The sequence below is a fragment of the Haliotis asinina genome, chromosome 12 (assembly GCF_037392515.1).
Source record: "Haliotis asinina isolate JCU_RB_2024 chromosome 12, JCU_Hal_asi_v2, whole genome shotgun sequence".
NCBI lineage: Eukaryota > Metazoa > Mollusca > Gastropoda > Lepetellida > Haliotidae > Haliotis > Haliotis asinina.
Window position 1 is genome coordinate 43909751 of NC_090291.1, and position 19502 is coordinate 43929252.

Here is a 19502-nt window from a genome sequence, read left to right on the forward strand (position 1 = left end):
GGAAGCCAGTGTCGACACTGACGCGAGACAACACGCACTAACTCGCCATTAAACAAACATCACTTGTCACTGTGGCCAAGAGTGACACCAGCTACTTAATGCATCATCTACTGGCTTCCATCAAGACGTTACACAAACAACACGGAAATCCCCTTAAAAGCGGTCGGCAACAGTTCAGAACCATATCATCAGCTTCCATTCCACTCATCAGAAATGACAATGAGTATTGCGTCTAGAACACGTCGTCAGACCAAGTTGAGGAGGATACGGAAGAGGTTCCAGTGGGCTGTCAATCAGGTCCATCTGTTGAATGAACGTATGGACGAGTCGCAGGTCCGATACGACAGAGCACTGGCAGTGAACCGTCGAAGTTATCGATACCACATCCGGCTGCGTCTGGCCGTCATTGAGGGTGTCCGGGACATGTATTTCAAGTATGCTGAGAAGATAGCCTGGGACATGATGGACATGGCCAGATACACCAGGCGACGTACGGACGATTGAAGCCCACCACGTCTACCTGTGCATCAAACGAAGGTGCAACCGCGTCACATTCCCATGACTCGGATGGTTGAAAGTGTGGCCACGTTTAGTTCCGTTTACGGCGATTCTAACGGCCGTTTTCAGCGTCAACCAGAGGACATTTCTCCAGAGGACATTTTGAAAACGTGCAGCCAGCTTATGCCAGACACACAACAATATTACATTTAAGAAGTTTGGAAGTGTGAAACAGCATAGTTTAAGCATCACAGTGATGAAATCAGCATCATCAAGCGAAGCTATTTTCACCACTGCTGGTTGGAGGAAACACTAGCCAAAGCCTACCCGTGACAATGATGGATTTGGGGAGACTTTATTGTTAATGGCTCAGAATGAGAAACTTTAACGTTAATATTAAAGATTCATCAAAGAAACACCTTTGTTTTCATTGGATAATGACAACATTACCAGTTTAATTGTCAGTTCTAGTTGTACGCTGAGCCTTGTGAATACATGTATAATTATTTCATGTTGCAGCAGTAAATTTTGGACAGCAGTGACCTTGTGTTTTGTTATGGTTATGTAGAAAATATGATTTCCCTTAAGTCTCATGGGATTCTGGAATAGAAAGGCGATTATAACAAAATTAAAGGAGACTTACCTGTAAGCTTTATTTTGATAATAATTGAAGTACTGAGGGATCACACGCTCATCCTTCCCATCCCTTGGATTTTTTGGGTTAAACTCACATTTTACTTTAAAAACTGAAATAGCGACTCAATAGGCCAGTGGAATTATCATCAAACTCTAACTTGCACGTAAGTCTCATTCACCTTTATAACTATGTCAGAGCTGGATCGGGCACATGTTTAACTTGAGCCTAAGATGGGTTTCTGTGGCTTTATCCCTATCTTTATTGGACCCGTGAAGGATACAGGCTAGAATAGGCCTTCAGCAACCCATGCTTACCATAAAAGGCGACTATGCTTGTCGTAAGAGGCCACTAACGGGATCGGGTGGTCAGACTCGGTGACCTGGTTGACACATGTCATCGGTTCCCAAGTACGCAGATCGATGTTCACGTTGTTGATTGTGTAGGTGCAGACTCGATTATTTAGATACCGCCGCCATATAGCTGGAATATTGCTGAGTGCGACATAAAACTAACTCACTCACTGACTCTTTATTCTAATGTTTCAAGATATGCCTGTAGTGTAAAATCTGCACATCCATCACCCTTAACAATGAACTGTTTGAACATGTGCAGCTATAGTTCTGAAAAGTTTGCAGATTGTAGTTTTGACAAAATATCCACATAATTGTCAGTATATGGTCTCAGAAAAGAAATTTGCCCAAATGACTAGTTAGCATGTTGACATTGCTATTCAAAAGGAAACGTAAACAAGAAAATCTTTACATTCCGTGACACATTTTATTGATAACAAAAACAAAGTCAGTAACAAGTAGCATGTACTTCATAATTACACCAGTTTTCACCCATTGTGGTCAAGTCATTTCATAATACATAAGAGATGACTGAATCACTTCTCTAAATAAAATCAGAGCATTGCATCATTGGATCAAAATCATGTTCTTGAAAAGCTACAAATATACTCATTCCAAGTAATAACATTATGTGATAGTGGGTACATGTCACACTTTCTGAGACACAGCAAGTCAATGTTTACTACACATAAACAATATATGCATTGTTATACAAACAATCACCAATGGAAATATTCAGAATATTTCACATTTCTTTCTGTTTATAAAGCATATTTTCTTCAGTTTCATAATGCAAAAAATCTATGAAAAAAATCCACTAAACTTTGTGTTTGACCACACCCGATAACAGATATGACAAAAAGTTATACATCTCTTCAAGCTGTCTCTTTGTAAAGGTCATCCATCCCATCCTTTGGAATGTTTGAAACCAGCCTGTCAAGAGTTGTCTACTCTGACAGTCATTCCTCCCACACCCACCCAAACATCAGTAGATATTCCTGGAAACATCATGGCAACTTCTATAGCATATAGATCTCCAGTGCTAATGTCTTGATCCCAAATTACTAAACTGATGAATGGGTGGTAAAATCTCTTCCCATTGATCAGTTATGTCGGTCCATACTGTTACAGGATACAGCTGGATCATAGCAGGCTATGGCATAAAACAACATTCATTCACTTCAACATGGCCAACTTGTATCAGAAACATAAGTTGCAAACACTTAACATTCACCAATACTCATTTTAATAATTCTAACTGGGCTACAATTTTCAGAAAATATACTGATGCATTAAGGAGCAAATATATATTCACATTCATATTCACATATCCCCAAAGTAACCATCCATTTCATAAATTAAAGCATCAAGTGTAATCTGTATATTGAATACCATATGGTAAAGAAAGATCTATGGTTGGCCAAGGCAAGGTCAAGGCCATCCTGAAAGGTTAGCTTTTGTTACAGTTTGCTGACATCCATCGGGGAAGGTGCCAGGGACGGGAACCCATTGTCAAATGCTGCATTGAGGACATCTTCCAGTTTACTTGCCAACACAATAGACAGATCCTTCTGGAATATCAAAATGGCAATTATGTTCAACATGATGTTGTGACGATGTCTGTTACTAAGATAAACTGAAAACCAGTGTTGGCAAATGTATTTCAGTTCTTGGTTGTCTCTATGGTTTTCAGATGAGTCTTTGGATGACACTACTAATATGGCAATGTCTCCCCCCAACCACCAACCACCCCCACCCACTCACCCCACCCCCATCCCGCCCAATGTCCCCCTGCCCCTTAAGAAGCATGAATATCTATAACACATTCACTACTTTTCACTTTTCGGTCACATACGAAATGCGTGAAATGACTGGTGTCCGCATAATCACCCATTGTAGGCTGTTGACAAAATTGATGGCATGCAATGTTTGATGAGATTAACATAAGCTTGAAATGTGGACAAACTGTCGTGGTAACATTGAAAATAAGATCACGGTCACCCAAAATGACTGTATGTCTGTATAATACCCTAATGTAGGCTGTCGCCAAAATTTGAAAACACTGGGTACAACAGTTCATGAGATATAGTGTTAAAAAGAGTTTTAAAAGTGCTCAAGGGTTGTGGTGACCTTTAAAATATGGTCAAGGTCACCCAAATTAACTGGTGTCTGCATGATCACCCAATGTAGACTGTCACAAAAGTTGAAGACATTGGGTACAACAGTTCACGAGATATCATGTTAACAAGAAACAGGACTTATGGATGTACAGACGCTGCTGAATACATAGTCCCCCATTCCATGTTGCGGCGGGGTGCAACAACCCTCATAGCCAAAGCAACAAACCAATTTAAATTTGATCGGGTACCTCCTGCTGATGATCCATCTGAAGATTAATTCAGTGAGTCTGAACCTGATATATTTGGACATCCTTAAGTCCATCGTATTCCTGTCATTGCTGCATGTACATACCAGAATATTAGCTGGGATATCCTGCAAGTCCTTCTCATTTCTACGTGGTAGGATCACACGTCTAATTCCTGCTCTATGTGCTGACAGAACCTTCTCCTTTATGCCGCCGACCTAGGTAATAAGACAAAAGGTTTTTGTGAACTGAGAAACATTATTAACCTTCCCTCATTTAAAGTTCTATGCAACACATATGTTATGAATGTGTATTTTCTGTCTATCTTGTTATTAACTAAGTAATCGATTGGGTCACATGGACATTATCTGCCCTTGACTTCCTGTTTGTTTACTTCTGGGAGGTTATTCAGGGCCATTCTACCATGTTGGCGACGGCCGTAGGTGCTGGGACTTTCGGGAAATGACTGAAGGTATATATGAAGGCTAGTTGCCGTGTTGTGACGGACATTCACATCACTGGAGTTTACATCGCCAACAAATCTGTCAACGCCTGAAACTGCTGTCACACCGCTCACCGTATTACATTCTGCATGACTGTTTCTCTCTCGCACTTTGCTGAGTTTGCTATACTATATATTTTGTGACCCATTGCCTTAGATTTTGTCGCATTTGTATTGTATTTGAAACCTGTATTGTGAAACTGACTTGTGACTTTGTATAACTTGCTCTCTCGTTGCTAAATAATTTATATCTGAATATTTTAAACTTGTCTTTGTTCTGTTTTGCTGATTCACAGGGGTTTTTCTCACACTGTTTGTCACAATAAATTCATAACTGTGATACATACCATACTCCTATGCCACTGCAAAATGCTAGAAATTCATAAATGTTTCTTTCTGGACAATATCTAAGAACCTTTCATCAACATTTCCTTAAATAAGTGCTACTTCAATTTCAAATTATGCATTCCGTCAATGTGACTTTTCACAAACAAGTTCATAACCAATTCAACACTGTTTAATACCTACTGGCAAGACAAGTCCTCTCAGAGTGATCTCCCCTGTCATAGCAGTGTCAGAGCGAACACATCGCTCACTGAAGAGTGACACCAGGACAGTTGCTATGGTAACACCAGCAGATGGTCCATCCTTGCCAACAGCACCCGCAGGGAAGTGAATGTGAAGATCAGTGTTGTCCAGAAGGTCAGACTTCATGTTCAGCTGGAGAAAAGATTTCACTGTATGTCAAAACAAAATTGTTTAAAATATCAAAATTCAATTTAAAACTGCTTCAAGCCATAAATTCTGTGAGTTAAATAAGGCAAAAGAGCAGAGAGCAGTACAAAAATATAATATGCTTTCCATTTTTGTAAACACCACTTCGAGGGTCATGGTGCTGAGAACCAATAATTGTTTGAAATCTGAGTTTCAAATCAGCAGATCCTAGCATAGCAATGGGAGGTAGCTCCAACTATCTGCATGTCAAGCTCTTGGTTAGAACTGGGCCTCCTTTCACAAAGCACTGTGATTGTAAGTCACTAAGGTAACCTTAGAGCAGTGATAAAGGATGGGACGTATGGTTAAGCTCGTAAAGGAGCCCCAGGTCTTCAGCAACCCATACTTGTTGTAAAAGGCAGCTAACAGGATCAGATGGCCAGGCTTGCTGACTTGGTTGACATATACTTCTAGATGGACTACTTACTCTCATTGCATTGGCCCTGACCCAGTTGAGAGCCAGGTTAGCCGACTCCTTCATCACATCACCCAGTTGTCCTGTGAGAGTTATCTTCCCTTCTCCCTCCATGCGGGTGGCCTCCACAAACATAATCTCGCCCCCCATGGCAGTCCATGCCAACCCCACGGCTACCCCTGGCTGACCGAGGCGCTCGGACATCTCTCGCTCATACATAGGAGGCTAAAACAAACAAGGATTACACAACATATACTACTGATGCTCACAAAATAATACAGCCTTTCCATATACACAGCAAATATCTGTATGTATACGAAAGACTTCGCTAAGCGTTGGTCAACAATGCAAACTCTGTACTATGTGGTCTAATTACATGTGTGTTATTTACAAAACATGCATTTTCAAATGTTTGTACCATATACATGTTTACTGAGAACAACATATTCTTTTTGTAATTTCAACATTCCAGCTTTTAATTTTTTTCTTTCTATTTCCAAACCTAAGGGGTGATACTAATAAACTTGGCCTAAAAGATTTTTCAAAAGATCTTAATTTTTTCTAAATATACTCTGCTGTGGAATTGGTAGAGGAAATATGGTGTGTGAAATGTTGACGCATGTCATTCTATCCAAATTGCACAGATTGATGCTCATGCTGTTGATCATTGGACTGTCTATTCCAGATTGACTCTTTACAAACCACCTCCATATAACTAAAATATTGGCATTAAACAAACTAACAAATAATAACATTCTAGTTGTGGCCACCTACCCCTAGGATGTCCTCAATGGCAGCTTCATCGATGACTATTGGCATTTCAGGAGGGTGGGCCAGCGTGGAGGCTTCGTGAGAATCATTGGCTGACAGAATCTCTGATGAAATATCCTTCTTGTTACCCTGGGTAGCCTCCAGCTTCTCATGACGAGCTTTGGATGCTCCCTCTGCGACCCGCACAGCCACAGCTCGACAAATTGCCGCAATACGTCGCTCTAGGGTACGAACTCCTGCCTCACGGGTGTACTTAGACACTGACAACAAAAGCATCATCTCACAGCAATACTACCTCCTAAAATCACTTTACATACTTCTGTTTCGATGTTTAGGACATACTTCATATTACAGCAGCCTGTAAACAATCAACACTGACCAAGAAAAAACAGAGATGACATTATTATCAACGACAGGAATTACTGATCATTGCACCTGATCATCTATTTTCGAGTTACATCTCCCCATGCGAGAAGCGACTTAAACATTCAAAGCCTGTCCCTGTTGGGCAAGGATAATATTACTTTCAGTCCTATTCCCTGCACATATCAGTGATATAAGTCAGTTTGCAGTAAGAAATAACTGGGCATTTTGTGGACATTCCAACATAGAATAGTTCTTGAATATAGAATAGTTCTTGAACATAGAATAGTTCTTGAACATAGAATTGTTCCCCAGCATAGAACACGTCCTAACCAAAGAATAACTCCTCAACTATGAAATAGTTCCTTCCACAGCACTGAACAGAATCCCACAACTGAAAAGGTATCCAATAGCTGCATCTTAACAAAGACTATTTTCAATGGTATAGGAAACTTCCCATGCATAGAATAGGTTTCCGCAATAGAACACAGAACATTTTCCGGCATAGAACTGTTCTTGAGCATTATCTTACCTTACACATAAATGTCTCTTTCTGACTTGCTGAGCCAATCAATGTACCCTGCTTACAAATGAGTAACATTTTCTATGTTACCCACTGGAAATGACAAATCGTTATTCATTTGGTACTCCTTGTTAGTAATGTTTTGACTGTTACTCCAGTACTCCTTATTACGATCCAATACCGCTGCTTCAAACAGTTCAAAATTAACATTGACATGTTCATTAAGATACATAATTCACTGGTTCCTTGGGGCCCTTGGGTTTTTTGGTTCCCTGAGTCCGAAGAGGGTACATAAACCCATGTCCACCTTGTGACCAGTGAACATCCAATTAGATGACGTGTCTTGTCATGACTTCCTTATTTACAGAGCATCATCACAACAAAACACAAACCGAGCAAGTGTGCTCACCCAGAACTTTGATGGAATCCTCGGGGATTTGTATCTGCTCTGCAGTCAGTCCATGTTCCTTAAGTTGTTTGGGCATGAGATGGCGCACCCCGATGTTGACCTTCTCTTCCTGGGTGTAGCCCGGGATCTGGATCAACTCCATGCGGTCAAGGAGGGCTGGTGGGATGGTGGACATGTTGTTTGCCGTTGCGATGAACAGCACTTGGGACAAGTCAAACGGGACATTCAGATAGCTGAACTTGTTCAGGAATAATACACATTGCTGGATTCTAAATGGGATTGCAGAGGTGTGAATCCCATTATGTTGTCCTACACATTAACAGTTATCTGCACTCTCAGCCATGTAGATTTGTGACTTGGATAATATTCACATCCTCTTTCTTTCAAGATACTGAATCTGCCTCTGACATGTAGACATAGTTATGAAACGAACCACACACTTTTAAAATATTTTAAGGCTTTTGGGGGCATTACATCAAATTGTTGATCTCAAAAGACAGTGAAGTTTTGCCTATGGATCCAAGAGCATTTACTGGCAAACAAGGATAATTTGGATCGGCGCAGAGAATGTGTTTACTAGACCTAGGCAATGAGCAAACCCAGTTGGTTTGAGCATACCTGAGCAGATGTAGGCTAGTGTAAGTGCGGTGCATGATGATGACTATGATTTCACCCATAGCTGCATACGCCTTGTTCTTTAGACTCGGTAATATACACTACACTTGATCGTAGACATCCCGGCTCACGATGGCAAGTGCCAGTGGGCAGCACTCATACGGGTCAATTGTCAGATTGGTACTCAACTTACCCTTGTTTGCCAGTAGTTTGTAATTTTGTGTTTGACAGCATTTGAAACTGACAGAGCATGTTGATAAACATAACAACTTTGCTATAACTGAGCAACAGATGCACAGAAATGTTACTATATGAAAAATCTGGAAATCTTTTCTAACACCTGTACAAGTCATAATGGTTGTGGGTTAGGATACTGATCTACGAAGTTGTTGTTCTGTTCCGGGTCCAGAACCTCCAGCAGAGCAGCGGCAGGGTCCCCATGGAGACTCTTGCTCTGCAACACCAGACATGAAATGGAAGTCAGTCACTAAGGTTTCAAGTTGCTGTAAGCCATATTCCAGCTACATCACAGGGAAATGCACATAAACCACATAAAGATCACCTCCATCAAGTTACTCCACTACCAATCAGCTACTCCAATTCAAGTTTCCCAACCCCTCCTAGTACTTGGGTGTGGACACCCCATCAAAGTGCGACGACCCAACTCATCTCGGTGTGACATCCCCCACACCATATTGAGGTATAACACCCCCTTAGGGTATGACACTACATCCACCTATGACACTACATCCAGGTATGAAATCCAATCCAAGTATGACACCACATCCAGCTATGACACATCAGGTCATGACACAACATCAGGTCAAGACACCACATCTGGTTATGACACCACATCCAGGTATATTATGACCCCATATCAAGCTATGACACCACATCAGATCATGACATCCCAACAGGTTATGATACAACATGAGGTCATGACATCCCATCATGACACCACACAAGGATATGACATCCCATTAGCATATTACACCACTTGAGGTTAGGACACCCAATCAATGTATGATACAACAGTTTAGGACACCCTAATTCTAAATGACGCCCCCACAGCATACGGCACCATATGAGGTTAAGACAACCACATCCAGGTATGACACCACATGCGGTTATGACACCCCATCACCATATGGCACCACATGAGGCTATGACAGCACAACAGATGGGTTGTATTCAGCTGATTTCAACAAGTTCCACAAATAATGTCATTGTTGACTTCGTTACCTAATGAGAAATACATGCATAACATTGGTACATACCAGTTTATCTATCTCATCCAGCAGAAAGACCGGGTTGTGGGTATTGACAATCTTCAGCCCCTGTATGATGCGTCCAGGCATAGAGCCGATGTAGGTCCGACGATGACCACGGATATCAGACTGGTCACACACTCCCCCCAGTGCTATTCTAGTAGACAAACAGAATTAAGGGGACTGTCAGAGACAGTACATTTCATGCAACCTAGTCTACTGTTTACAAAATTTAATTCAATGATTAACAACTCCAAAAAAGAGACAAAATTTACTTTGAACATATTCCTCTTCAAATGGACTAAAGGAAAAAAGCACAAAGATATCATCAATACACTACAAAAGTAATGAACGGTGAAAAGGACATAAACCTCACTAATCTAATCTAATGTAATCCCATTAATCTTAATTAATATCTATGTACAAATGTACCAAGGCCCAAAACGGCACTACTTATTACTAACTCAATCTCACTAATCTTAATTAAGTCATGTAAAACTGCTTCAATCTGCCACAAATCTATTAACATGAAACATAAATACAGTTAAGGCATCCCAACCACCTGACTGTGTTCAATGAAGTACTCCTTGTAGATAATACAGAGTTACCTATGAAATTCTCTGCCCAGAGTGCTGGCTATGGAGCGTCCCACACTAGTTTTCCCCACCCCTGGGGGTCCGACAAAACAAAGAATGGGACCCTTGAGAGAGTTTTTCAGCTGGCGGACTGCCAGGTATTCCAAGACACGCTTCTTCAGCTTGTCCAGGCCGTAGTGATCGGCATCCAGATCCTTCCTGCCAGGATATAGAATTTTGGGTCATCAGACAGATGACACATAAACTCAGCATAATTGTTGTTCATCTCACTATTCTCAGTTAATAAATGTAACATGTTAAATTTGGGGTATACACACTTGCTGAATTTCTGGTGGATGAGAGGGTTAGATTGCTGACTTTGTGTGCTGGTGATCAGGTGCTATTCTGACAGTGAAGGTTCAAATCATCGAAGGGACTTCACTCCCCATAGTACATGAGTGAGTGAGTGAGTGAGCCAGTGAGTGAGTTTAGTTTTATACCACACACCAGAATATTCCAGCTATATAGCAGCAGTCCAGGGATCAACAACATGAGCATCAATCAATGCAACTGAGACACAAAGAAATGTGCCAACCCAGTCAGCAAGTCTGACCACCCGATCCCCTCAGTCACCTCTTATGGACAAGCATAGGTTACTGAAGATCAATTCTATCTGTGATCTTCATGGGTCACATCCACACCTCTTGCAGCTACACTGTCCTGTACATCTTGTAAAACTGTAAATAGTTGAATCATAGTCCCACAGTTGTGTCTCTCCCACAAACTGTGGTTCACAGTCACCGTAATTCCAGAGGGTGGTATAGTAGACGTCACTGTAATGTCATCATGACCTACACAATCTGTGACATGACTGACCTGGCCTGCAAGATGTCTAGAGTGTCCTTGCTCTGCCGGGACCATGGTAACTCCACCATCAGCTCCAGGTAGTTCCTGCAATACAGGACACTCACAGTCACACATTCATAGGACCCCACCTGCTTACTTGCAACTCTTGGCATTGCTAAGGGGGTAAAAGAAATTCACCAGGAATCATCTCAACAGCAAAACCTTCCCCTGTTCAAGCATGTACATAATCAAGATCAATAACACTTTCCTACTTATCCAATAGACTACACATTCACACATGCCTTCTTGAAAAGAACCTTCACTGACAACCATTTATTTTCACCTGTTTACGTTTATGTTTAAGAAAGAAAGGAGGAAATATAAGTCAAACATGAACCGTTTATGATACAGCTTCCTTCCTGAGTGAATTACATGAAGAATATCAACTCTCCATACTCAACCACAATTGCCCCATACAACACCTTTAACTTTAAGCAGCTACAGACAACCAGAGAGGTTTAATTTCAACTCCCAGGTTCAATACAGAATATCATTGTGGGAATCGTCCCTTACTACAGTATCAAATTGTTCTGAGTAAGTTTAGTTTTACTCCACACTCAGCACTATTTCAGCCATATGGTGGCAGTCTGTAAATAATCGAGTCCGGACCAGACAATCCAGTGATCAACAGGAAAAGCATTGATCTGTGCAATTGGAAACCGATGACATGTGCCAACCAATTCAGCAAGCCTGAACACCTGATTCCATTAGTCACCTCTTACGACAAACATAGTCGCCTTTTGTGGCCAGCATGGGTTGCTGAAGTACCTTTATTCTACCCCGTACCATTACAGGTCTGAAATTGTTCAGAGTATTGTGGACAAAAGAAATCCAAATCCTGTCAAGATAAAAGACTGATGACTACCTGATCATTGCATGTTCTGGCATGTGTTGTGGCATCTTCTTCAGCCTCTTTAGCTCCTTCATCGACGCCTTGTGCGCCTGCTCGGGCATGTTGGCCGCTCTGTCGTTACAAAAACACGAACCTGTTGTAGTCTCAGAGACATCAGATAATATTCTAGTTTCAAACTGTCCTCATGGTGAGTGAGTGAGTGAGTGAGTGAGTGAGTGAGTGAGTGAGTGAGTGAGTGAGTGAGTGAGTGAGTGAGTGAGTGAGTGAGTGAGTGAGTGAGTGATCAGCAGCATGAACACTGATCTGTGCATTTGGAAACCGATGACGTGTCAGCTAAGTCAGCAAGCCTGACCACCTGATCCCGTTAGTCACCAATTACGACAAGCATAGTCGCCTCTTGTGGCATGCATGGGTTGGTGTTGATCTATTCCACCGCAGAATTTCACAGGTCTAATCACATATAATAGCAATAGTTGGTTGTTCAATGTTTCTCTCAGCAATATTACGACTGTATGACCAAGGTCCTTATAATAAAGACTGAACTGAACAGTCCCTTGATTGAAATTGGTCTACACAACTGGGATATGATGAAATGCTTCTACCAAGCGCATGAGTCTGACCACCCAATCCCTCTAACTGCCTTTTACAAGCAGCATGAGTTGCTTAAGACCAATTAAAACATGGATTTTGACAGGTGTTAAAAATGGCACAAACAAAATGATAACCAAGCATACTTTATCTTCTGCTCCAGGTCAAGGTCGTCTGACTCATTGTCTCCATCCTCCTCCTCCAAGTCTGTGCTCAGCTTCCGGAACACACTCCGCATGTTGGTTGGCCTTGACCCTTCCTTCCGGGTCACAATTTCGACTTTGCCATCTTTCCTTGCTCGTTGAAGAAGCTTGAGACCCTAGTTGTAGGAACATAAAAGACAAACTTTCTAAGAGTGGACAGCTTTCCAGTGATGATCTGCAGAGATTTATTTGTTAAGCTTGCTAGACAAAAAGAGTTGCTCCTACACATGGATTTTGTGCAGGTATCTAATGTAGCAGTCCAGAAGCCAGATCCCCCAAAATGGTGAAAATGTCATGTAGGGGCCCTTTTAAGGTGCAACATGCCAAGTCAGTTATGGTAATAATGTAACCGATAGCTGGATGGTTCAGTTTTAAAACTCTGGTTTGGACTGGCTGATTTTCATCAAAATTGTAGTTTGGGACTGCTCAGATCATGATTTAACATGATGTGGACAATAATAATATTACATATATGCTCATTGTAAACATATTTTGGTAAGGTCAAAGGTCAATTTTAATAGGAAGGGAAAATGAGAGAAAATGGGAAAATAGGAGCTGAATTAAACGTAATTTTTCCAAAAATAGGTTTTACTGATAGAGCTATATCATTTGAAGATCACATATTCCTTTGGATGGCACTGTATTCACATAAAAGGATTACACGGAAACACAAGTTGGTACAAGTTGGTATTTAAATCAGCACGATACTACATAATATCTTCGACATGTTTAGTGATGCTTTGTAAAACATGAAGGTGAAATTATTTCATATTTGCTGATCTAAATACACAATACAAATGTTTGTTTCCTTGTAGTGTTTTTTATGCTGGATTAGAAAAACATAACTATTTGACTCCCAATACCATGTCAATGACTCCCTCTCATGACACTACAGTGTCATGATGACTCCCGAATTGTTATGGCTCCGGCAAACACTGGTGGGTACAGTACCCAAATGAGGTAAATCCTACGTGGAACTATAAGAGTACCTCGATCTGCCTCATCAGCAGGGGCAGAGCCTTCTTGAACCTGTCTGTCAGATCCACCGCATCCAGCACCTGAATCTTCTCGGTGTACGAGGCTTTCACAATGGCTGCACACACATCTGGAAGATGCTGACTCGGGAGATTCTCCAGCATTTTCTGGCAATGATTGAAACTGATTTAAAATGTTTATTTCCTACAGAAATATTATTTGATGGAGACAGACTGTACATCAATGAGTTAGTGAATCCTTTAGCAAATTATACAGCATTCTGTCACCACCACAGGAAGAACAAAGCTTAAGAAAAAATGTAATTTATGCAATAAAATTGATATTTTATACTTATCCTGACTCATGCATATCTGCTTATCTCCCCTTCCTTCTGAACAGTTAGTGCAAAGTTGAAACCCTTCAAATTTATGGATATCAACTTCTTTTTTGTTTCGGGGTGTATGCTTGCTCATGTATCGGGTGAAAAGTAAGAAGTATCAGGGAAGCGTTTTCTTATGCATTCCATTCCCCCTGATAGAATGTATTTCTATGTTAGGCTAAACTCCACACAACAGTGAGCTCAAGGTGATTACCTTCAATTTGGCGACAACTGGGATTGAGATGTCCAGCATCTCTACAAGTTTGGCAGCCTGGTCTCGGAAATTCACAGCTAAAGCAGTGAGCTCCTGGTTTTCATCCATGTCCTCTTCAATAAGAGAGGTAATAAACATAATAAACATCTGTATTTTCCGTCGTGCATTTATCAACAGAACTTGATTACTAAAGTAAAGTACCGTCGGAAATAGTAAAAAAACTGGGTTTTTTTCCATGTTTATCTCTACAGTTTATGTAGTTGATATGCAAAAGTGTGAAATTACAAAATAAATAAGTTAAAATAAGTTTGAAACGACCTTTCCAGTAATAGGGAGATAGGAAATGTAATAAAACATCTTTACTGATGAGAGACTAGTAGAGAAATGAGCAATGCGGATTTTGTTCAAAGTCCACAGTGACTTGTTGGGAATGAACCATGGCTTTACGGAAATTAAGAGTGCAAAGATATTGTATTACAAGCAGCACTTTTTAAATGTCCATTTTAAAATTAGACTAAGCTTTATCATACATGATAGCTGTCATAAAAATAATGACTTTTATGATGAAAGTGAAACTATTAAGGATGTTGCTACCATGGAGTTTCATTATTAAAAAAACAGATACGAGGGGGTCATCTCAAAAGCATGGACAGGACAGGTGAAGTAGATGATGGTTGGGGTAGGGCTAGGGGGTAGAGATATCAGCTAAGACATGATAATCCAATAAGCGAAGTAAATTAGGGAAGTACATGGCATGTCCTAACATATATAACAATATCCAGTTCTGTCAATCTTCGGGTGGTCATGCCACCTAAAGATTTTGAAACATTTGTTCTACGCTTTCCCATGGGTATCACGTATCATACTCTTTTAAGTATCTTTACATAAACTCAGATAAAATAGTAGAGACACATTCAACACACAAGAAAAAGCACAAAACGTCTTTGAGATGACCCCTTGTGCCAGTAGGTAGCGCATGCATTTCATACCAAGTGAGTTGACAGTCCATTGTCATACCTGGTTGAGCGATCTAACTGACATCTTTAGTCTGATCTATTGTTTTCAGCAGCGTAAAAACAAGTTTTTTTTGTTTCTGACAGTACTTCATCGAGTCACATATACTATCGATGCATCAATAGTTTTTAATTTCTACCAATCTAAGTGTTTTTCGCTACACTCCACCAATGAGTCTAACAAAACCTAGAAGAAGATCACGCCAGGTAACCTTTGAGCAACCTATGACGATCCAATTAAAAGCGAGATGGCTAAACTGATTTAACCAATCAGACAACGGCTACTGTCTAGGATTCGGTGTGACTTACAAAATACACCGGTCACTGACACTGATCTCTCAACAAACGAAAATCTGCATATATCTCTGATATTTGACCTGCAGTATACACACTTTTTGCTTTCAGATGACATGGTTACCATCAGCTAATATTTCCACAAGCTGACATTCTTGAATATTGCCAAAAATGCTGTTTTCAGCAACTGTTTGCTCGCTGTTGTGGCCTGCCCCATGTCCATCATCTGGAGGCAATTGTAGGGATAATAGCATTCGGGGTTGTACGGGTACAAACCTTGTGTGGGTTAAAGTTCAAAAGGTATGTGCGAGAGTCCACTTTAGCGATTTGGTAAGCTGTGCTCTGATTGGTCAGTCTCAAAGGTTTTGTGACTAGGTTTTGTTATATCCAGTAATATGAGTATAGGAGTGTAATGAATAACACTGGGGCTAAGTTTACTTAGACTGTCATTTCTACCATCCATTAACTGCTTTTGGAGACTCAACAGCAATCCATCAGTAGTTCAATGCATTGTTTCAACCCTGCTAAATACTGTTGAAGGACAAGGCTAGAACAAAGGTGGTAATTCATGCAAAGGTTGTAAAAATGTTTTTGTATAGTTCCAGGTAGTTATACATCATATCATAGACTTCATTTCAGTGTAGTAATGGAGAATCACATGACAAACCGCTTCTTCTTTAAGGATTCCTTTAGCAGTTATACAAGGTCCCACCTCATTTGTAATAACATCCTCGATATCTCCAAGGTATACGTTCCGATAAGTCTTCTCTATACCCTTGATGTATCTATGACTAAGCCCAATAAATTTGTTACCTCCCTTGGCTGGCTTTTTATCCAATCAGGTGTATATGCTGGGAAGTTGAGCGAACCAATCACAACACACTTTCGCTTTTTAAATTATCTAACCGATTAAACTTGGCAACACGAACTATGCACAAATTCTCTGAAAGGAGTTCTTGCATATACTTGTTTAAATTTTCGGACCTATCAGTGTGTCTGTATGATTTCTCCTAAATCCGAGTCGCTCTGCAAACAAACCTTCGCAGTTGCAACCACTATCTTTAATGACACTGGTAAGTTCAGTTGTAACGGCAGCTTAGCTGATTGGCTGAATGTGACTGTGAGAATGCAAGCCAGCAAAGGGAGGTAATAAAATTTTCAAACCAAACCGTAGATGCATCAATACTCTGGAGATATCGAGGATGTTGGCAAATATTTAATTCAGAGAAATTATCACTTTCCAGTTCTGCAATTTTTGCTGACATTTCCTTTTGACTGAGCACCAAACACGACTGAGCACCAAATATCCCTGAGCAAGCCTAGATAAATTCCCAAGAATGGAAGAAGATATGTTTTAGATACATTTCACTTCTTAAATTTTACATACTAACAAATAATTCTGAACCATTTTCACCATTTTAGGGATCTAGCTTCTACACTACAGCAGGTATGATTTTTTTTGGCAATCCAGAAAATTAGTAAACCTTATTTCACGCTTTGACAGAGTTTGTATCTATTCTCTTTACACTTTGACCAAGCTGGAATAACTATTGAAACTTACCTCGATCATTTTCAGAAAGTTTGTCCAACTGTGTAACCATTGCAATAGGATATGGTGTTTCCTGAAGTATGGACTCCACCTTGAACCGGCACAATCCAGTAACCAGTAAAGTGTATGCTGGTCTTGGCCAGTTGGTTCCGGTTATCTGAACAACAACAGCTGCTGTGCCTATTGAATGAAGTGCTGTAAGCTCATCATCCTACAAAGTGAATTAAAAGAAAAAATTGGAAAATGTCAATTTGATTATTTATCATTAACATGACGTAAATTATATATATTCACCCACACTGTGTCCAAACCTTTCCAAACAATTATCCAAAACTTGACAGCATCAGATTCTATTGATTGAAATGTTCTATATGTACTATTATATCTAAGCTTCTTAGGCTTAACAGAACTGGACCAAGCTTTAGTGTAGTTGCAGACAGTTCCTCTACAAAATGGAAGGGAAAATGATAGCCTTACTGTCAAAAGGGACGTGATCAATGCAAATTATTTTCCTTACGTTTTCACATTCAGACTGAAACATCACTTCATTGCCTTACAAATCTCATGATGAAAATTCACAAAACATCTACTTCAGTTTGACATCCCTTGAAACATTGTCAACTCAAACTGAATACAACTATATCACAGAAACTACACATGGTAGGACATTCAGTTGTATGTTTTAATTATGAAACCAATGTAGCAATTAGATTGTTCGAAATAAATGAGTCCACAGCAAGGTGGAAGAGATTGTTAGCTGATGGCTTATAGACCCTGTGTAATAAAGTTGTGAATAATATTAGTACTGTGATGCAGCAGGTATGGTAAGTTTTCTTTTAAATATGAACAGTACTTATGATGAAGTTGTTCATGCGTAAGACATTGGTCGTATCACAACGTGTCTTAGAAATACTGATGCAGTAATTTTAACTTACCAAATATGTGAACAATGTCAACTTCTGAGAGTGGAACTTTCCCATGAATATTGGAAATAGTCAACAGTGTCTACTTTTCTTTGAATGACACATACCAACTTCACAGAAGGTAATATATATTTTCTAGCCCTGTATAAATAAAAATGAAGCCACATACCTCATCATCTTTAGAAGGAATTTTCAAAATGCTGTAACTTTCTTTGAATGACACGTAACAACTTCACAGAAGGTAATATATATTTTCTAGCCCTGCATAAATAAAAATAAAGCCACATACCTCATCATCTTTAGCTGGATCCTTAGGTATGACACCAATGACTGTACTGCTTAGTGTATTCCGCCCAAGGAGACGGCTCTTCACCATATTCATGCTGAAATGTTGTACAACCATGTCTATAGTCACACTATTCTCATCAGTATCCAGGACACACAGCTGTTGAATTCAACTTCCAGTGTCCTTTGACAAAGAGTATTGTACACTTTAGTTATTAAATCTTACATAAATACTACAATATATATCATCCAGCTGTCGTATGTTAACATCCAACTACTCTGTAGTTCACTAGATGGCCCTGGCTACATAGATTTCTGCAAATTGCTATATACTTGTGTAAAGACAGCCTTTTTGAAAGTTTTATTAGCAGGCTTGGAATGAAGGAAAAAGCCTGATATCTTGCTGTGAGGACTTTCATTGCTTTCATACAGAATAAGGAAAGGGTTGAAAGCCAAAAGACCTTCATTTGAAAGTTGCACAGTTTTCAATCAAATTCATCAGTGAACCCGTTCTCTCCAAAATAGTATCAAAGAAATATCATCATTCTACCGTTATATTTAATGCTGGGATTAAAGTTATATGAACGGTGCTGCTGCAATAAGAACAAATACGTTGTTATGATAAATAAAAATAACCCATCTACTCTATAGACTTCGTAAACATTATGGAACCATTGATAAAGTCTATCTCTTTAGAAATTTCTAGAGATCTTTGACGGTCTCTTTATTCGATTATACTGGAAATTTATATTTTAAAAAAAAAATACTACATAAAGATGAGGGAAAGTGAGAATGATGATCAATGAAGTCGATTCATGTGCATGAGCCTTTCCTTTTATTATTGAATATGGCCCTTGGATCCAGCTGACAGGCACCTGTCACGTGACAATAACAGTAACAGAAAACCTATGACGATTGAAGTGAACGGGATCATGTACACATCGTTTAGGACAAACCAAGACAACGAGTGCAACTGAAAGACACTCACTTTCTGATGTTTCTAACAGGAATTCGCATCGAGGAACCAGGTAGTAAGACATTTTCTGCCACTAAGAGCAGGGGCACCCGTCGTGGAATAGCTATGGAGGACGCCATCTTGTACAGATGAACTTTGGCCTTTGAAGCTGGTTTCTGATTCCTTTTGCGCATCCTTAACTTGCGCCACAGATTATATTGCCGTATAAGAGACTGGGCCCAGCCTATACTGCAAACATAGGTTATATAATAGTTTTTACTGCATGTGAGATTAATTACA

At 40.0% G+C, this 19502-nt stretch overlaps 1 protein-coding gene across 1 annotated transcript; it reads right to left on the reverse strand.

The window, feature by feature from the left end:
* Positions 1 to 1892: 1892 nt before the first annotated feature.
* Positions 1893 to 19361, reverse strand: LOC137258005 (lon protease homolog 2, peroxisomal-like). Its single transcript, XM_067795538.1, has 17 exons — positions 19236 to 19361; positions 18252 to 18345; positions 17052 to 17250; positions 14184 to 14296; positions 13605 to 13757; positions 12559 to 12731; positions 11837 to 11935; positions 10942 to 11016; positions 10099 to 10284; positions 9500 to 9647; positions 8597 to 8676; positions 7608 to 7840; positions 6316 to 6572; positions 5554 to 5766; positions 4881 to 5072; positions 3958 to 4068; positions 1893 to 3056 (listed from the first exon to the last, which is right to left on the reverse strand). The coding sequence occupies exons 1-17, from the start codon at positions 19340 to 19342 to the stop codon at positions 2946 to 2948; spliced, it is 2544 nt and encodes an 847-aa protein (XP_067651639.1). The 5' UTR covers positions 19343 to 19361; the 3' UTR covers positions 1893 to 2945.
* Positions 19362 to 19502: the final 141 nt, after the last annotated feature.